This window comes from Acinonyx jubatus, chromosome D1 (assembly GCF_027475565.1).
Source record: "Acinonyx jubatus isolate Ajub_Pintada_27869175 chromosome D1, VMU_Ajub_asm_v1.0, whole genome shotgun sequence".
In the NCBI taxonomy this organism is placed as follows: domain Eukaryota; kingdom Metazoa; phylum Chordata; class Mammalia; order Carnivora; family Felidae; genus Acinonyx; species Acinonyx jubatus.
Window position 1 is genome coordinate 106,539,429 of NC_069390.1, and position 19,013 is coordinate 106,558,441.

General features: G+C 40.2%; 1 protein-coding gene across 2 annotated transcripts in view; it reads left to right on the forward strand.

Moving 5' to 3' along the window:
• The window catches only part of LOC106983952 (protein NPAT), a 57,608-nt gene that overhangs the window by 31,928 nt on the left and 6,667 nt on the right, over positions 1-19,013 (forward strand). Inside the window, exons 8-17 of one of the 2 annotated variants that reach the window (XM_015082143.3) lie at positions 418-505; positions 1,040-1,131; positions 1,212-1,299; positions 7,838-7,934; positions 8,786-8,914; positions 9,760-11,430; positions 13,553-13,668; positions 13,744-13,852; positions 16,529-16,589; positions 16,753-17,911. In XM_015082143.3, the coding sequence (XP_014937629.2) occupies positions 418-505; positions 1,040-1,131; positions 1,212-1,299; positions 7,838-7,934; positions 8,786-8,914; positions 9,760-11,430; positions 13,553-13,668; positions 13,744-13,852; positions 16,529-16,589; positions 16,753-17,911 (3,610 nt within the window). Of the gene's footprint in view, positions 1-417; positions 506-1,039; positions 1,132-1,211; positions 1,300-7,837; positions 7,935-8,785; positions 8,915-9,759; positions 11,431-13,552; positions 13,669-13,743; positions 13,853-16,528; positions 16,590-16,752; positions 18,948-19,013 lie in introns of those variants that run through there. The other variant, XM_053204152.1, reaches the window with a different exon arrangement.

Here is a 19,013-nt window from a genome sequence, read left to right on the forward strand (position 1 = left end):
GCCTTTTATTCCTTTGCATTGTCTGATTGCTGAGGCTAAGACTTCCAATACTTTGTTGAATAACAATGGCGAGAGTGAAACCTTGGCCTTTTTATGAAGTCTTTTCACATACTTCACTTTATTCAATTATTTCATAAAACTAATAATACAGTTGGTCTTATCCCATTAAAAAGTAGGTCAAAGAGTCAGAACCTACCTTGCTTCAGACCACATAGTAAGTGGTAAAGCTGCACCTCAGATTCATTTTTTATTAATCCAAATTTAGTAATGCTTTTCTGTTCTACTGCCCTTTGTTCCCACCACAAAGAGGAAAAATGCCTGGTGTTCCGTGATCTTAAGATTTGTGTCTGCATATGTAATTATCATTGAATCTGTTTTACATGCTAGTTAAAAGACAAGCTTTAAAATGTGTTTCAGTGAATCTCAAAAGAAAAGTAACACTCTGTCTGGGCCTCATTCAACAATACGGAATTTCCAGGATCCAAATGCATTTGCAGTAGAAAAAGTAAGTGACCTTACCAAGCTTTGCAACTTGAGACCTTCCTGAGTTTTAAAATACTGATAGAGAAACGGGTATATATATTTAGTGTGTATATGCATTTGTGTGTTATAATATTTCTACAACACTATGCAGAGGAATTGCCTTCAGATAGAGAGTAGTAAAATTTATGAGTAGGAGACAGTCCATTTAGATTAGGTCACATGAGCAAATGCACCAAGTGCGAAACAGTGTAATGTTCGGGAAACTGTAAATATCTTGTGGGTGCTGGCTTATGCGGTACAAAGGGCATTTTACTAGAGGCAAATTATTTGAAACCTTGTATAAAAAGATAAAGAGCTTGGAATTGTGTTTTGTAATCAGTTAAGAAAGGGTTGGTAAAGGATCTGTGAAAACAATTGTAAAGTGTTGTATTTGAGTATTAATATGGAGGGAGCCACAATTTCGGGGTTTCCACCTAGATTTATTAAAACTATCCTCGCTGTCATTTACTGGAAGCTCTACCCTATTCTTTTTTCTAATATTGACTTTCTTTTCCAGCAAATGGTTATTGAAAATGCACGAGAAAAAATATTAAGTAACAAATCTCTTCAAGAAAAGCTTGCAGAAAACATTAATAAATTTCTGACTAGGTAAGCTATGTGTGTTTAAAATGCTTAATTGTTTTCACCTAACTGAGAGCTATGGTAAAATTTTTCTTTCTGTATTACAGTGACAGCAATATTGCTCAAATACCTAAGCAAACAGAGAGCAACCCTACAGAACCAGAGACTTCAATTGATGAGCTCCTGGGACTTCAGGTACAGGTTATGGTGTGTGCATATAGTGCATATGCTCATAGTTAACATTTTGGTTTCATTTCACATCCTGCCAACAGATTAGATGTATAAAATTATTTAAAATAATAATTTTAGAGATTTCCTTCTTTATCTAAATGTAATATAATGTGTTCCTGAAAATGTGCTAGTGAATTTTCAAATAATCAGTGTAAATTGCATTGTTTAAATGGTAAAAGGAGTAAGACATCCTAAGCCATCTAATATCTCCAGTTTCTCCATGTATCACTAAAGCTGTCTGCTATAGCTATACAGCCCTTGTCCTGGATATCCAAGTATTTAATACTTTCAGGTACCTGAGTGGGTACATGGGTGCACAGGAAGCAACAATACGATACAGCATATATTTAAATTAGATTCCTTTTATCTGCTACAGACTATGTTAAAATGTGAGGGAACAATGAAGTTCTATGTTAAAGATATTTAATGATTCCAAATAAAATGAACAAGACACTTGAAAAAGAAAGGTTACTAACTAGTGTGACCGCTTACCGCTAACAGAAGGAAGGTGGGGCTGTAGTCACTTGGGCTGCTCAGTGATAGTGAAGATGGAGGACTGTAAGCTGGTGGAGGGAGAATATAATATTGTATCTTTGAGATTTGTTCCTGTGCAGATACTTTCTCAAGAGCGGCAGAGATTTGTGACTGTAGCACATCCTTTCACTTGGGCTCTCACTCAGTGTAATCAGTGCTTGTTGCCATGCCCACCAATTGAATTCATTGTAGCAGGTTTGCTTCAGATGAATTCTGGGTCAAACCACTGAATTATTTTATTTTATTTATTTATTTTTTTGTCCGTTCTTTCAGAATACTTTAAGAAAATTTTCTAGGCACCTGGGTGAGTCACTCAGTTGAGCATCGTCTGGTTCTTGGTTTTGGCTCACACCATGATCTCACGGTTCATGGGATCAAGCCCTGCCTGGGGCTCTGTGCTGTTAGCATGGAGCCTGCATGGGATTTTCTCTTCCTCTGTATCCCTACCCTGGTCAAACTTTGCTCTCTCCCTCTCTAAATAAATAACTAAATAAAAAAATAATTTTTAATTGTGATATTTTCCCATAGTGAAATTCTGTAAATTTAACGAAATATAAGTTGGGTTTTTGTTTTGTTTTGTTTTGTTTTGTTTTGTTTTTTGGTGGAGAGAGAGCATAAGTACGGGAGGGGGCAGAGAGAATCTTTTTAATGTGAGAGAGCGTAAGTAGGGTAGTGGGGTGGAGGTGGAGAGGGGAGAGAAGGACAGAGAATCCTGAGCAGGTTCCACGCTCAGCATGGAGCCCAACACAGGGCTTGATTCCATGGCCATGAGATCATGACCTGAGCTGAAATCACGAGTCAGCCACTCAACCACCCAAGCCACCCAGGCACCCAGAGAGAGAAAGAGAGAGAGAGAAAGAGAGATTCTTAAGTAGGCTCCATGCTCAGTGCGCCGTCCATTGTGAGGCTGGATCCCGTGAACCGTGTGATCATGACATAGGCTGACATCAAGAGTCTGATGCTCGACTGACTGGGCCACCCAGGCGCCCCTAAATAACTTTTTACAAGAATAGCAAGACATATTGCCCAACTGAGTAGTAAAAACATCAGATACACTAAGAAGTGATTAGTTAGTTGTATGAATAGGTGAAGTAGAAATTTTTAAGTAGTTAAAAATCTTTGTGACCTTGGAGTAGCATGATATTTTTACACATAAAAAATTTAAAAAAAGAAAAAAAAGCTTCCTTAAAATTTAAAATACCTGCTTGTTAAAAGCATCATTAAAGAAAATATCAAACCACCAACTTGGAGAAAATATTCATAATACATTTATCTGACAAGTTTGTATCCACTGTATAAAAAGAGCTCCCACAAATCAATAGTAAAAAGATAAACCACCCATTTTAAGAAATGGGCAAAAGGCTGGGACAGACAAAAGAAGATAGAGGAATGGCTAATAAGTCTGTAAAAAGATAACTTTATTTGTCATTTGGGAAATGAAAGTTAAGAATACAATGAAGGGTGCCCGGGTGGCTCAGTCAGTTAAATGTCTCATTCTTTTTGGCACAATTCATGATCTCATGGTTTGTGTGAGTTCGAGCCCCGTGTCCAGCTCTATGCTGACAGCTCAAAACCTGCTTGGGATTCTCTCTCTGCCCCTGTCCTGCTCATGTGCTTACTCTCGCTCTCTCAAAAAAATAAGTAAACTTTAACAATAAAATGAGATACCCTTTCACTCACTACAGTGGCTAAAAAGTTAAAAATCTGACAATATCAAATGGAGACAAAGATATGAAACACCTGGAACTCTGAAAGATTGCTGATGGAGGTTATGAATGGTACAGCCTGCTTGGAAAACTGATAGTTTACAAAGTTATGTATACACCTGTATACCTTCCTTTTGACCTAGCAATTACGAGGCTGCTTACCCAAAAGAAATAAGTATATGTTTACAAAAGGACTTCTATAAGAATGTTCACCAAATGTCCATCAGCACAAAAAGGAATAAACAAATTTTGACAGCCATGAAATAGAATACTGGTGAACAGTAAGAAGGAATGAGCGAGTGGTGGAAATGTTTTACTTTTGTTTTGTTTTGTTTTGTTTTCCTTAAAGATTTTATTTTTAAGTAATCTCTACTCTCAATGTGGGGCCTGAACTCACAGCTCTGAGATGAGCCCTGGGTGTCGTAAGACATGAATCAATCACTGGGTTCTCCTCTTGAAGCCAAGACTACACTGTATATTAACAAACTTGAGAATAAGAAATAATAGTGATAATAGTAATAAAATAAAATCCAGATTGACAATCTTTGTTTCTTAAACTAGAAAAAAAATAAGAGTCACAGTCTCCCCCGACTGAGACAGCCAGGAGCCCCATTTTAACGTTTTTTATTGGAGTAGTGGTTACATAGTCCTTAAAATTCTCAAAGCTCATTGAGCTGTGGTCTTAAAATCTGTGCCTTTTATTGTGTGTAAATTCTACTTTGATTTTTAAAAATAGTTAGAAGACTGATTGGAACATGTATTTCAGGATTCTTCTGGTTGTAACTTTTGAAGTTTAGAGTAAAACGATTGACCAGAAGAGTATATTTCATCAACATTAACTTTTATAAGAGTGCATCCACCATTTCATAATTTGATTACATTGAATCCTTGACATTATTTACATGACTGTAAATTTTCAAGTTCATGCATATAGAAATATTTGTTCAAGCTCCAGGCTTCCTCCCAAATCACATTTCATCAAGAATTGTTGATGTTCTCTGTACATCCTCATAATCAAAGTTGACTGGCTCTTTAACTTCAGACAGGTTCTTCTTTTCATTTTATGGCCATTTTTATTAAAAAAAAAAAATCCAAGTTTTTACCACTTCATGAAAGTTCCCCTTTAACTCTTGCTGCATGTGAATTTCCTGTTCCACAGTATTCAAATGTACGCCTTATCAATCTTGAAAAATGCAACATTGGCATGCCTTATAAATAACTAAAATTGAGAATTTTAAATCTTCAACTATGAGAAGAGTAAATGAAGACCCTAGCCAGAATGTACTGAAACTTCTTTGAAATAATATTTTAGTTGACAAGACTTACCAGTTTTGCTTCTTAGTCTATATTTCTTTTATTTTTTTCTTTAAAAAAAAAAAATTCGATTTTCATGTAAAATTGATGCAAGTGGAAAATACATCATTTTATCTAGCTAGATTGCATACCCTCTGAAATACTACTCCAGCCTTTCACTGAGTATCTGTCATATCCCTGTGTGAAGTAACAATCTAATCTGTTTGCTCCAACTTTTAAAGGAAACAAAGGTGGTGGTGATGGTGGTGCTTTACCCCAATGACTTGTGAACTTGAAAAATCTCAGCACGTTTTTGTTGACTGCTTAAGAGTAGGATGTACCCTTCACCCTCTTGGTTCCTCACCAGCTTTGAATGCATTGTTTTAAAGTGTGTTCAGTGTCATTCTGTTTAAATCATATTGGTCTCAAAAAGATGTTGAAATGTTTAGTAAACATGGAGATAATATTCAATTCAATAATAAACACAAATTAAGAGAACAGATTACTTTTATTTAATAGACTAACGATGCTTAAAAATTGATATTGCCCATTATTGTTAAGAGTTTGTACATTGTTACACAGAACAGGAACTCTTACACAACTTCTGTGGAACGCTACTTGGTAGTAGTCTTCAAAATTTTATTTTATTTTTTAAATATTTATTTATTTTGAGAGTGGTGGGGAGAGAATCCCAAGTAGGCTCCCTGCTGTCAGCATAGAGCCCAGTGTGGGGCTTGATCCCGTAAACTGAGATCACAACCTGAGCCAAAATCAAGAGTCGGATACTTAACCAACTGAGCCGCTCAGGCTCCCCAGTTCTCAAAATTTAAATTTTTTTTTTTTTTAACGTTTATTCATTTTTGAAAGACAGAGACCATGAGTAGAGAACAGGCAGAGGGAGGGGGAGACACAGAGTCCGAAGCAAGCTCCAGGCTCTGAGCTGTCAGCACAGAGCCCTATGCGGGGCTCGAACTCACAAACTGCTAGATCATGACCTGAGCCGAAGTCGGACGTTCAACCAACTGAGCCACCCAGGTGCCCCATTTTTTTTTTCCTCCAGTTCTCAAAATTTTAAATGTGTATATCCTCCGGCTCCTTCTCATTAGTGGAATCGGTAATTCTGTTGGTAAGAATTTATTGTAAGAAATGAACAGATTCCGGGGCGCCTGGGTGGCTCAGTCGGTTAAGCGTCCGACTTCAGCTCAGGTCATGATCTCACGGTCCATGAGTTCGAGCCCCGCGTCGGGCTCTGTGCTGACAGCTCAGAGCCTGGAGCCCATTTCAGATTCTGTGTCTCCCTGTCTTTCTGCCCCTCCCCTGTTCATGCTCTGTCTCTCTCTGTCTCAAAAAAAAATAAACGTTAAAAAAAAAATTTAGAAAGAAATGAACAGATTCCTAGATAAAGATTTTCATTGTAGTATTCACTACTGTAACTGAAAATTTGAAAAAATTCTAACATCCAGCAGTGGTAATTGGTTAAATCGTGGCATAGTTAGCAAACAAAAAGCCTGTTACAAAGGGATTCATTTTTCTTACATAGATAGTGGATTAAACATTTAGTTTTGTACCTTACTACTAGACAGTATAGGGAAATTTTAAAAACTCACAAGAACAAAGGAAAGAGGATAGAAAAGGGAAAAAAGAAACTTACAGAAGTCAAAATGGACATGTAGTACTTACGAGATTCTGAGTTCTAAGCCAGTAAAGGCGAAGCTCGGGAAAAACCGACTTTACCACATAGAAATCCCAAAAAGCTTAGCACCAGTAGCTCCGAAAGCAGATGTAAAGATAGCTAAAGCAGGAAGACAGCGTGCAACATTTAGGAGGTCGTAGTTAAAGTCTCAACATTGCCCCCATTTACACTGTTTACCAGAAACACGTTTGTGAGCCCTAAACTCATCCACCAAGAAATCTAACTCCCTCAAAACAAACAAAAAAAAAACTTAGTGGTGCCTAGGTGGCTCAGTCAGTTAAGCTTCCGACACTTGATTTCAGCCCAGGTCATGATCTCGTGGTTTCTGAGTTCAGGCCCCACATCAGGCTCTTCACTGACAGAGCAGAGCCTGCTGGGGATTGTGTCTCACTCTCTCTCTGCCTCCACCCTGTGCATACTCTCCCTCTTCCTTTCTCTCACAAAAATGTAAAAAAAAAAAAAAAAAAAACATACGGATGGTTCTGTGAGATTCTGTGAGATGCAACAGAATACTGTTGCATACCTGGTAATTGACAAGCTCCCTCCCTTAGCACAGAGTTTGCAGGTAGCTTTTGGCATGCTACTCAAATGTGAATGGACGTGCAAGGATTGTCTGACACTTAAGGAAAGCATTTAATATTAAGAGGCCAAAACAGGTAGATAAAAAGTGTGAGATTTTATACAGGAGGAGGCCAAACTAATAGGAAAATAGATGAGATTTGTGGTTACCAGAGGCAGGGCATTGAGAGTGGGGCAGTTGGATGAAGGCGGTCAGCACTGCGGGGTAATGTACAGCATGATGAGTCATTAACACTGCTGTGTGGCATATTTGAAAGTTGTTAAGAGAGTAAGTCCTAAGAGTTCTCAGAAAACTTTCCCTGTTGTTATATCTGTATAAGATGATAGATATTAACCAAACTTACTGTGGTCATTATCTCACACCGTATGTAGGTGAAGACATTATGCTGTGCACTTACTCGGTGCTGGATGTCAAGTTTTTAAAAAAGAATGTTTATAGTGTGATTTTACTTATGTTTAATGTTTGGGAATATATGCACCAAGACAGTTAACTTTAGGAAGTTGAATGAGGGAACATTCATTTTCTGCTTTCTAGTCTTGTTTTAATTTATTTCACATGAGCCTAGTGTCATAACAGAAGAAATTTTCCTGGAGGGAAATAATTATACATAGAAGTTGAGAGCTATCAGATGTCCTATGATTATTTTGCCGGTATTAAACTATACTAATTGAGTTAGGATCACTCTTTTTTTTGCAGAGTGAAATCCATATGTCTGAGGAGGCTATCCAGGACATACTGGAGCAGACAGAATCAGATCCGGCATTTCAGGCACTTTTTGATCTCTTTGACTATGGTAAGTAGACCGTTTCTTTCAAGGCAGTTAGAAGAAAAAAGTTTCCATTTCTTGGGCACCTTAACCAGACTGAAGCAAAATTCCCAGAGCATCTGGAAAAATATCCTATTTTCTTCAAAGCAAATCTATGGCTGTGAAGGGTCTGGGAGTGGGGGAGGGTGGGTTTTTGCCTTAAACTTTAGCTATAAAAATGGAAAACAGGGGCGCCTGGGTGGCTCAGTCGGTTAAGCGTCCGACTTCGGCTCAGGTCATGATCTCACGGTCTGTGAGTTCAAGCCCCGCATCGGGCTGTGTGCTGACAGCTCAGAGCCTGGAGCCTGTTTCGGATTCTGTGTCTCCCTCTCTCTCTGACCCTCCCCTGTTCATGCTCTGTCTCTCTCTGTCTCAAAAATAAATAAATGGTAAAAAAAAAAAAATGGAAAACATTTTGTATTTTGTTTTTTGTGTGGGCATTTTTGCCAGTCAGCACAAATATGTTGAGGTTAACACATACATTCTATTAAACACAATTGGGTAGTACAAAAGGAATGCAAGAAATTGGCTATTGCCGTCAATTTTATGGTCTCATGCAGTATTCTCAGAGTTAGTCTCCAGACCAGCATTATCAGCATTATCTGAGAACACGTTAAAAATGCAAATTCTTGGACTCTCCAGATGATTCTGATGTAGGCTAAAGCTTAAGAACTACCAGTCTGTTACAAAAATCTTTGGTTTTGTCCATGATATACAAGGCTATATCCAAAAGACATATAAAGTTAAACATTTGATGGATCACCGTTAAGTTGTATTAACTGATGCTTTTTTTAATTTTGATCATTTAACCAGTTATTTCCCTGTTCCCTTTCTAACAGGTAAATCCAAGAATAATAAACAGATATCCCAAGGCATTTGCAGTCCACATCTGGACACCAATCCCAGTGTAGTGTTAGCAGATGAAACTAATCTAGCAGTTAAAGGTTCTTTTGAATCAGAACAATCTGGTAAGAATAAGTTTTTTTCTTTTCATTAAAGAAAAAATCCCAAGCCTTTTAGTAATTTGATTAAAAGGAGAATTTTTAGTACTCATTCTTTCATAATTGTTGACCTGCGCAATTTAGCATTAATAGAATTGACCAGTTTGACAAAAGTCTATATAACATTTAACAGTTTTTTGTGTGTTACAAGTCCAAATCTCTGCTATGTAACGTTGGTGTATGTTATTAACCATTTAGCCTGGTAAGCAAGCGCAACTGAGTGCTCAAGATCTATATCTTACTTGCTTAGAGGGAATTATATACTGTAGTGATAGTCTTGAATTCTGGATATTAAAACATTTTAGGTCATATTCCTATGTTTCTACTGAACGTTGAATGTTGCACACAGTAAACAGTAACATCAAATGCTGATGATGCACAGTGTACTTGGCCCATTTCTCCATGAAAAATATATCAGATAAAGTAAGGTTGATAGAAATGGTAAAAGTTGAAAAGCCAGCTATTGTGAAAACAGCTGCATGTGTGGGGCCAGTTTTACATACTGATAAACATTGGATGTTCTGAAACCTATATACTTTTTCCTTCTTTGTGTCATTTGTTTTCCAAGAGGTTTGAAAAACAATCTGGCAGTTACTCAGAAAGGCATCAGTAATTAAAAAAAAAAAGAAAGAAAGAAAAGTGCCTGTGAATTTTTTGATACTCAGAAAATGTGAGATACGGTTTTTCAGACTTGCCCTTTCCGTTATGTCCGAGATGCGTTACTTCCTTGACAAAACAGGTTTTACAGTAAACGTGACTCCCTAAGAAAGCAACGCATACTCCCTATCTGTCTCTTCCATCCTATTTTGCAGGTGATCAGTCTGGGCAGCCCCCATTTTGTACATCCTATCAAAATGAAGACACATCCAATGCCTTGAAGAATGGCAGCAACCACGATGAGCTTAGACCAGAAGCACAGGAACACTTTCCTCAGATAGGCTCTAGCGTCCAGAAAAAGGCATTTAAAACGGGTGTACCTAATGAACAGAAGTGTAACCTCGATATTTCCTTTGAATCTGTGCCTCATTTGAATGACTTTAACCAAAGAGTAAATTCTGATGCCGAATGTAATCAGCGTTGTGCCGAATTATACACCCATCAGATGTCCACTGAAACCGCCATGGCAATGGAGGTCGGAAAGAATTCTCTCTTGCCGGATGCGCCACGTGATTCTCCATTACAGCCTGATCAGTCTGGTATACCAGTAACGTCATTTGTTTCCCTCGGGGGGGAAACTAACAGTGAAAACTTCGTTCTCTCTGGGAAGAGTTCTCAGCTTTTATCCCAAAATAGTCCATTAACTGGAAAGACATCTAAAACAAGTCAGTTTTGTGAAAGCTCTAACAACACAGGAAGACTTAAAACTAACCTCCCTGGTTCTAAGTCACCAGACCCTAAAGAGATTCTGCAGAGTGAAACTGAGATTCACAACGGATTGCCGGTCACATCACAACAACATGTGGATTGCCATGATAATTCTCCACTTCAAAGCAAGATATTACCTGTATCGGTTGAAAGTTCAGGTTTAAATATATCCGAACAAGTAGACATTTGTCTGGAAGATACAACATCTTCGGTTAAACAGCCGCCTGATGGTTCATCATCTCTTGAGTTAAATCACGCGGAAGAACATGAAACTCAGCCCTCAAGGTCTGAGAAAGTTGCTGGTGATTCGCAAGAGCCTTCATCTTTAAAAGAAGATGGAGATAGTATTTTTCTCACTTTAAGTGAGAATGGTAACTGTGGGGAAGTTGCATTGATTGCTCCAGAAGGTGATCCTGTAGAAGATAAACGTGCTGTTCTGTCAGAATCTGTGTGTTCTTCAGTGGGAGGTTCTCACCCTGAGTCCCAGAACACCAGTGACAGACCTGGTGTTGACAGCTCAGCAGACGTGGATGCAGCAAATATTGTCTCTCTCAAAATTATCATTAGTGACGATCCATTTGTTTCCTCAGATACTGAACTGAACAGTGCTGTTTCTAGTATCAGTGGGGAGAACCTGCCGACTATAATACTGTCCTCTCCCACTAAGTCCCCTGCCAAAAATGGAGAATTGGTTAAGTGCCTGTCTTCAGAAGAAGCTGCAGGCGCTCTCACATCTGCGGAAAGAACAGGGGATTCAGCATCGGTGGAACAGAGCCTCTTGGCCCTCAAACCCGAAGACTCCGCAGTGAATGCTCAGAGTGAAGGCAGCGTTGCTTTTTCAGCCAGTGCCCCACCGTGCGTCTCCAAGGATGGCGGATACATACAGTTGATGCCAGCTACAAGCACAACTTTTGGAAATTCAAATAACATTCTGATAGCTACATGCGTGACTGATCCAACAGCCTTAGGAACCACTGTCAGTCAGTCTAATGTGGTGGTGTTGCCTGGAAATTCCATACCTGGGACTGCTCAGCCCCCGCCGCCTCAGTTACAGACACCGCCAAGGTCAAACAGTGTATTTGCTGTCAATCAAACCGTGTCACCCAGCTTTTCACAAGGTAACTTCAAGAACACGTTGAAGTTCACGTCTCTGGAATGGTATCTCGTTTCTCTTGTGTGTGCAGTTATTGACTAGCAGGTGATAAATCATGGATATATAGTGTGAGAAAAGACTGAAATTTGTGTTGATGCCCTTGTTTTCTCTCCCTAATTCATTCACTCAAACCTTTTTTTAAATCTAGTAGTAAGTTATGGAATTCATGGAGAGCCTGGGTGGTTCAGTCAATTGAGCGTCCGACTCTCGACTTTGGCTTAGGCCATGATCTCATGATTTGTGGGTTTCGAGCCCCACGTCAGATTCTGCACTGCCACTGCGGAGACTGCTTGGGATTCTCTCTCTCCCTCTCTCTCTCTGCACCCCCCCCCAGATAAATAAAGTTGTTTTTTTTTTTTTAAGTTACAGAATTCACTGGTTTCAGTGATTCTTGGAGATGGAGCTGATGATACATTATTCATGTACCTTTCCTTATATATTGGTTCCCAAACTCCTTTCCTTTTTTTTTTTATATTATAGGCATATAATAAAATGTGACTAAATGTGAACAATCAACTAGCAAGCATGATGGATCTGCTTGAAGTGCTGTTTAAAATAACATAAAAGAGGGGTCAGAATTAGTAGAGAATGTGGGACTTGAGCTGAAGCTCAGAGAAATGAAGTAGTAGTTGGAGTAAAGGAGGGGAATTCTTTTTTTTTTTTTTTTGGAAGGTTCATGCATTTATTTTGAGAGAGAGAGAGCAGGGGAGGGGCAGAGAGACAGAATCCCAAGTGGGTTCCATGATGTCAGCACAGAGTCCGACAACGGAGCTCAATCCCACAAGCTGTGACATCATGACCTGAGCCAAAATCAAGAGTCGGATGCTTAACAGACTAAGCCCCAGGCATCCCAAGGAAGGGAATTCTTAAGTGTAAGTAGGTATTTGAGAGACTGAAGTGGGTGTTTGTGAAAGTGAGATCCACCTGACAGGAACTGTTAGTGACTCTAAGGAAAAGTTTCACTTGTGCGACAGGGATATATGAGGATAGCCACAGACTATATTGTTGATTTCTAGGGAGCATATAGCCATTGTAATTTCCCCCCATAGTTTTGACAGTTTGTACACTTCCCTGGACTCTTTTTGACAGGTACCATTAGAGGTTATAGGTTGGAGTCTGAGCGAGTCTTGAGCTGTAAACATTCAGTTGAGACCCTAGTTTTCTGGTAGAAGATTGAAACTTGAAGCCTTCACCATCAATTTTCTAATCAGTTTCACTATTCTAGCCAGACAGTCAACATATAGCTATAATGTGATCTCTTGGCCGTGAAGTCTAATGCATTACTCGTGATACTTACCTTGACCAAATGCTGTAAGATTGCTTTGTATATTTGTGTGTGTACGTATGTATTACAGGCCTGAGGTCTTTTATTTTTTTACAGTTATCACACCATGAACTCATAGGCAATGGACTCTGGCAGCTCAGGCTCCTTTCCCTTGGTTCTCACAAAGTGTGTTTCTCTGGGTGGGACAGGCTGGTGCTGCAGTTGAACCCAAGTACCTTTCTCTTTGGCTTCCTGCTTTATCTGTTCGTTTTCCTTCACACACTTCAAGAAGCTATCTCGGCTCTTTGAGTGCTTAATGTGCTCGATATGTACATTATTTCTGGGTGAGAATCTTGACCTTAACTTACTCTTAACAGTGCCAACAGCATGCCAGGTACCATTGTAGACTGTTCAGTTTTGCCCTGTTAACAGTTGTGGGGCATTCCCTTTTGAACAGTGCCCATTCGCTTGATGTCCGCAACATCACCTTTCTTGTAGATTTGCATGAATGTGTCCAAAGAACAACTCTGTATTTTCTGAAAGGCCTAGAGAATATATAGTGGGTACTCCCCCTCTTTCCCTTTGTGTTGGTCATTTGCGTGAATTACTGGAAGATGGCAGTTCTGGCCGAAAGGGCCATAAGATTAATAATTGAGGTTGCCTTTTTCTTAATTTGTAGCCTTGCTGTTCCTAAATTTTTTTAAGGAGAGTAGATTCTAAGGGAAAGAGATACAATTTTATAGAATTTATTTTAAATTAATAATTACTTTGGAGTCTCTTGTTTATGAGAAGCTTACTGAGATTTTTTTTTCTTTTTTTTAAGGATCTGCCATCATAATTGCCTCTCCTGTCCAACCTGTACTCCAAGGAATGGTGGGGATGATCCCTGTATCTGTGGTTGGACAGAATGGAAATACCTTTCCTGCTCCTCCTCAGCAGGTAAGATTTTTGAATTGAAAATGGCACAGTGATGCTTCTCAAACGTAGTATAGTTAACGGCTGCTTCTCCTCTAGGTCCTTCATATGCCTTTGGCGGCACCTGTATGCAGTAGAAGTATCCCTCAATTCCCCATCCCTCCAAAGTCTCAGAAGACTCAGGGACTGAGAAACAAGCCTTGTACAGGTACATTTTTAAGTTCATTAATGTCAGTTCTATGTTCTCTATATGCATTTGTTTGCAGCAACGCCACAGTATTTTCTTTTTGAATACTTGTCTCATTCCCAACAGGTGACTGTCCAACCTTTGCTTGAAGTTTTTTTTTAGTAATAAAAACAAAAAAGGCAAGTGGAACAAAATAGAGTTCGGAAAGAGACCATGTTCTTAAGGGAATTTGTATGTGGTGGAGGTAACATCAGAAGTCAGAGAGAAGGGGAAAGATTGTTTAATAAATTAATTTCATTGGCCATTACATATAGGAAAGACTTTACATCCCTTCCTCATACCATATACAAAGGTGAAAGGTGAACTCCAAGGTGATTAAAGACCTAAAAATGTAAAGCAAAACAATTAAACAGTAAAAGAAATGTAAGAGAATGGCTTAATGGCACAAGGATAAAAGGATTGCTTTAAAAAATGAAAAAAAAAAACCATCATTATAAGTGGAAAAAGTTGATAGCACTGACTACTCCAAAATTAAAGATTTGTGTTCCACAGAAGACACTGTGTACAGAATAATACCCCATCTTCATTTCGGGGTTGCATCTAGTTCTCACACTTCCCATCCTCATGGATGATGAATGCCTGTGGTGTCAGCCTGGCCCGCAGCCTAACCTGCATGATCCTTAGACCCCTCCATCTCCAAGTCTGTATGTGTGTGCCAGTCAGCCTCTCCCGTACCTCTTCCCCACGTACCGGAGAACCTCGGCCGCCAGTGTGAGTTCCCATTACTTGAACTTTCACACTTCGCATGAACCTCCCATTTCCTTCCTGGAGACTCCCTTCCCCATCCAGGCTAGACCCACGGTGTACGGCCTCAGCCAACACATTCTTCTACCGTCCCTCTTGCTGCTGTCCGCCCTGGGTCTGTCCCGGCACCCATCCCTGCCTTTATACCTGGGCTCTCCGGCATTGCATTCAAAGTGGGGCTGTTCATGGTCTCTTAGCTGTTCATGGTCTCCACATGTCTTCCTGGTGCTCTTTCCCATCCCCCTTCAGGCTCTTTCTGACTTCACAGCTCTTCTCACATCTCTTCAGTCCCCACCCTCATCCTGTCAGGCCAGCACTCTTCTCTCCCACCTCATCAGTAGGAAACTGCATTTTCTCACATCACTCCCATTTGGTGTGTACCTGTTCTTCCAGAATCATTCCTCCCTTTCCTTTCTTTCTTACAGGAATAATGATCTCGCTCTTCCTAAGGTTAATGCAGTCTGCCTGCATCTTGTGTCCTATGTATGTCTTAAATTTTTCTTGTTTGGATCCTTCCCTCTCTGGCTGTAAAGTTCCTTGGGTTTGTCTCACCTGCCAGCCCTTTGTTTATCCCCAACACTTCCGTCTCCCATTCTTTCTTCATCCATGTTACTGTCTTTTCTCCTGTTTCCACTACAGCTGTTTAAATGGAGATCATCAGTGGCCTCCTGATAATGTCATATGCTGTGCATCGTTTCCATTCTAACCTTATTTCCTCTAGCACTCGATACTGTTGGTGGCTTTTGGACCCACCACTCAACTAGTGCACTCCTGCTCTCGTGCCTAACTCAAGACCTTCAACTTCGACATGTCTCGGCCTCTCACCTCTTCCCTATCAAAGACCTCCTCCTCTCCCTGCTTTTTTGTCCTTGGTTGATGTCACCATTGAGTCTTCCTTCACCTTTCATGTCTTTATGAATGCCCATCCCTGTCTCCTGACGCCTCTCTCATCTGTTACCTGGAGTATTTGTAGTCATGTATGTAGAATTTCTCTTTGCAGTTTTCTTGCTTCTCTAGTCCATCTTCTACACTACCGCCAGAATGACTTCCTAAAACATAAATCAATTTATGCATCTTCCCTATTTTAAACTCTTAAGGATTCTCCATGAAACCTTTTGCAAAGGGGCGTCTGGGTGGCTCAGTGAGTTGAGCGTCCGACTCCGGGTTTCAGCTCAGGTCATGATCTCATGGTGTGTGAGTTTGAGTCCTGTGTCAGGCTCTGTGCTGACAGCGCACAGCCTGCTTAAGATTCTCTCTCTCTCAAAAAAAAAAAAAAAAAAAAAAAAGATTACGTCCCTCCCTCCCTGTCTCTCAAAATAAATATATATATAAAAAAAGAAACCTTTTGCATAATGCACAAGGTCCTTTATGAGCTCATCTCTGCTTTTCTCTCTAGCTTCATATCTTGCTACTCCCCACATCAGTTCCTAAGTCCGTGGAAATTAAAATATGGCTATTAAAACTCCAGAGCTGGTGCTCTGCCTGACATAGGCTTGCAAATATGACAGTGAAATGGGCAGAATTTCAAAATAGGCATTAATATATTGCTTTCTTTAACTTTCTGAATCTAAGGAGTACCCTTAAGTGCTATGTTGAACATTGTAATCGACAAATCCAGAGACTGGATTCATAATATTTGCCTGAAGTTGGAAACAAGTCATTTGCTCCATGTGTGTATTTCCTCTGTAAAATGGATGAGTGACTGTCTTTTATATAAAATTAGAAGCTGCTTTTTACACCCAGTATGTGAGAGTACTTCATTTGTACATTAGCGGTCATTTAAATTTTTCTCATGATGTGTGCTACTGTGGTCTGTTCCATTTCCTTTCAGAGTAATGTACTCTTTCTCTCAGGAATGTTTCTCTTTTCTAATTATTTCATTTATAATTCCAGGAAAGCAGGTAAATAATTTGGTGGATTCGTCTAGTCATTTAGTTGGATGTCATGCACAAAGGTGAGCATCCATGTAGTTTCCATTCTAGATTTTTTGAATGCTCAGATAAAAAACATAAAAGATGTCTTTGTGTTGCTAAAAACAGTTAATTATTGATTTGCGGAACTGAAGTGTCTGACAAGGATCTCTTTATGTTGCTAAATTTTATTTATTTATTTTACAGAACTGAAGTGTCTGACAAGAATATGGCCACCGATCTCGGGAAAAAATTGGAAGAAATCATGGTTCCCTTCTCATTAGAGAGTGTAGTTCCAGCTAGCAAACCATTTGAAAGCCACAGACGTGTGCTCTGTTTTGACAGCACTGCTTCTGTGGCGAATACACAGGGCACAAACCATAAGGCGGTGTCCCAAAACAAGGAAAGGAATGACATTTCACTTCCTAATCTCGAGTCACCCACTGTGTCCTCCACCTCCAAGGCCCCTTCTAATAATGCTCTCAAAAGAGACCGAGAGAAACCTCCTTTGCCTAAGATTTTATCTAAATCAGAAACTCCCAATAGCCGACATAGCACCACAAAAGAAACTCAGTCAGAAAAGAAAGTCCCACCGACAGAAATTGTACTTGAATCTTTCCATAAAACAACAGCTAATAAGGAGAATGAATTATGCAGCGATGTCGAAAGGCAGAAAAATCCCGAAACTTCAAAACTGTCAAATGGGCAGCAAAATGGGGGTATACGGAATGAGAAAACCGTAACTTCACTGCAAGAACTGACCAAAAAACAAGGCACGTCCTCAAGTAGTAAAAATGTCATTTCGGTAGGTGCAGCTGGGAAGGATCCAAAGCAAGAACAAACTAAATGTGCCGCTTCTTTGGTTAACCCGCTAACCAAACCTGGCTCAGAAATGCTGCAGGATGGTCAGTGGCACAGCCCAGTAAGTAGGCTCCCTGATAGCTCTGACTCCCCTGTACCCCGGACAGCGGGCTTGGGGGCAGGGGACAAACATAAAGAAGAACCTAGAGATGGGATCAAGGTCCCCTCCAGTAGGCGTTTTGGTGAAGACAGTAGCACAGCCAAAGTCATGGTCCCTCCTGTCACCCCAGACCTGCCTGCCTGCAGCCCTGCCAGCGAGACAGGGAGTGAGAACAGTGTGAACATGGCTGCCCACACACTGATGATTCTGTCCCGGGCTGCCATCTCCAGGACCGCCTCGACAACTCCCCTGAAAGACAACACACAACAACAATTCAGAGCATCTTCGAGGAGCGCCACCAAAAAGCGGAAGATTGAGGAATTAGATGAACGCGAACGAACCTCCCGTACTTCCAATAAAAGTCTTGCAAATTCGTCACTACCGATGAAGAAGAAGAAAATTAAGGCAAGTTTGAAAGTCTTAATTTCAAAACCACACCTTTGCCCTTCGTTCAGTGCTCACAGTAGAGACCTCTGCGTTTTTGCCAGAGCTCCCTAACTGCACGTTCTGGTCGAGACAGCTCTGGGTTTTGGTTGACAGAATGTGTTTATGGCGGTGTGTCTCAGCCAGTGTGGTACTCAGTGTGTCTAGGTGGAATGGAGCGTTTGCAAAACCGTTGCTAAGGCATTTATCTCCAAACGTCTTCCTTGGGGAAAGGAGGTTTTTGTTTCTGTCACGGTAGGACCCAGGTGTTTGGGAGAATGCCGTAAGGCATAAAAGATTGGGAAGCCACTGTCACGTGTGGAATTACCAAGTAGAAAGCAACTTTGCGGCTCTTCCTTCTTGTCTTTATTCCGCACGTCCTGCCATCTCTTCCATTGGCTCTAACAGATGCTAATGTATTAGTTGGAGCAGAGGAAAAATTACATTTACCTGTTTTTTCTTTGACCGTAGTTCTCTGTGGGAAGGTAACGCAGGGAGAGCATTGATAACTGAAACCCATTTTTCCTAAACCTCTTTAGCCATTTAGTGAGTGAACTGAATAGAAAGAAAGGTGTTCAGGATGTCTTACGGGAAGTATGGTGTCGGGGGAAGAGTGTTGGCCTCGATGCCGTGCCAGCCTGGGTCGGAATCTCACATCTTCTGTTCACTGGGTCTGTGGCTCTGGTGAAGCCCGTGGCGCCCGAGTCTCAAGTCTCGGCTGCATCACTTGATACGAGGTTACCACACGTCTTCCCTGAGTGTAGTGTTGATAAAATACGTGGGGTGCATTAAGTGTTGGGAACTTGAACGGTACCTGTGACTGACAGTCAGTAAAGCTTTCTAAGGTTTATGGTTTGGTAATAATGACCACCCTTATAGAAAGCGTGTTCTATCTTACTCAGCATTCATCAGCTCTGGATTTGTATAATGTCTTTTGCCCTAAACTAATGTTAAAGTACCACTGAGGTATAATTTAGTAACTTTGGATTTAGAAAATGCGTTTCTGCTTCTCTGTGTAACTCAAAGTTTTGGCAGAATTGTAGTAGTATAGGAAGAACCTGATATAAGGTTGTAAATGAAAGTT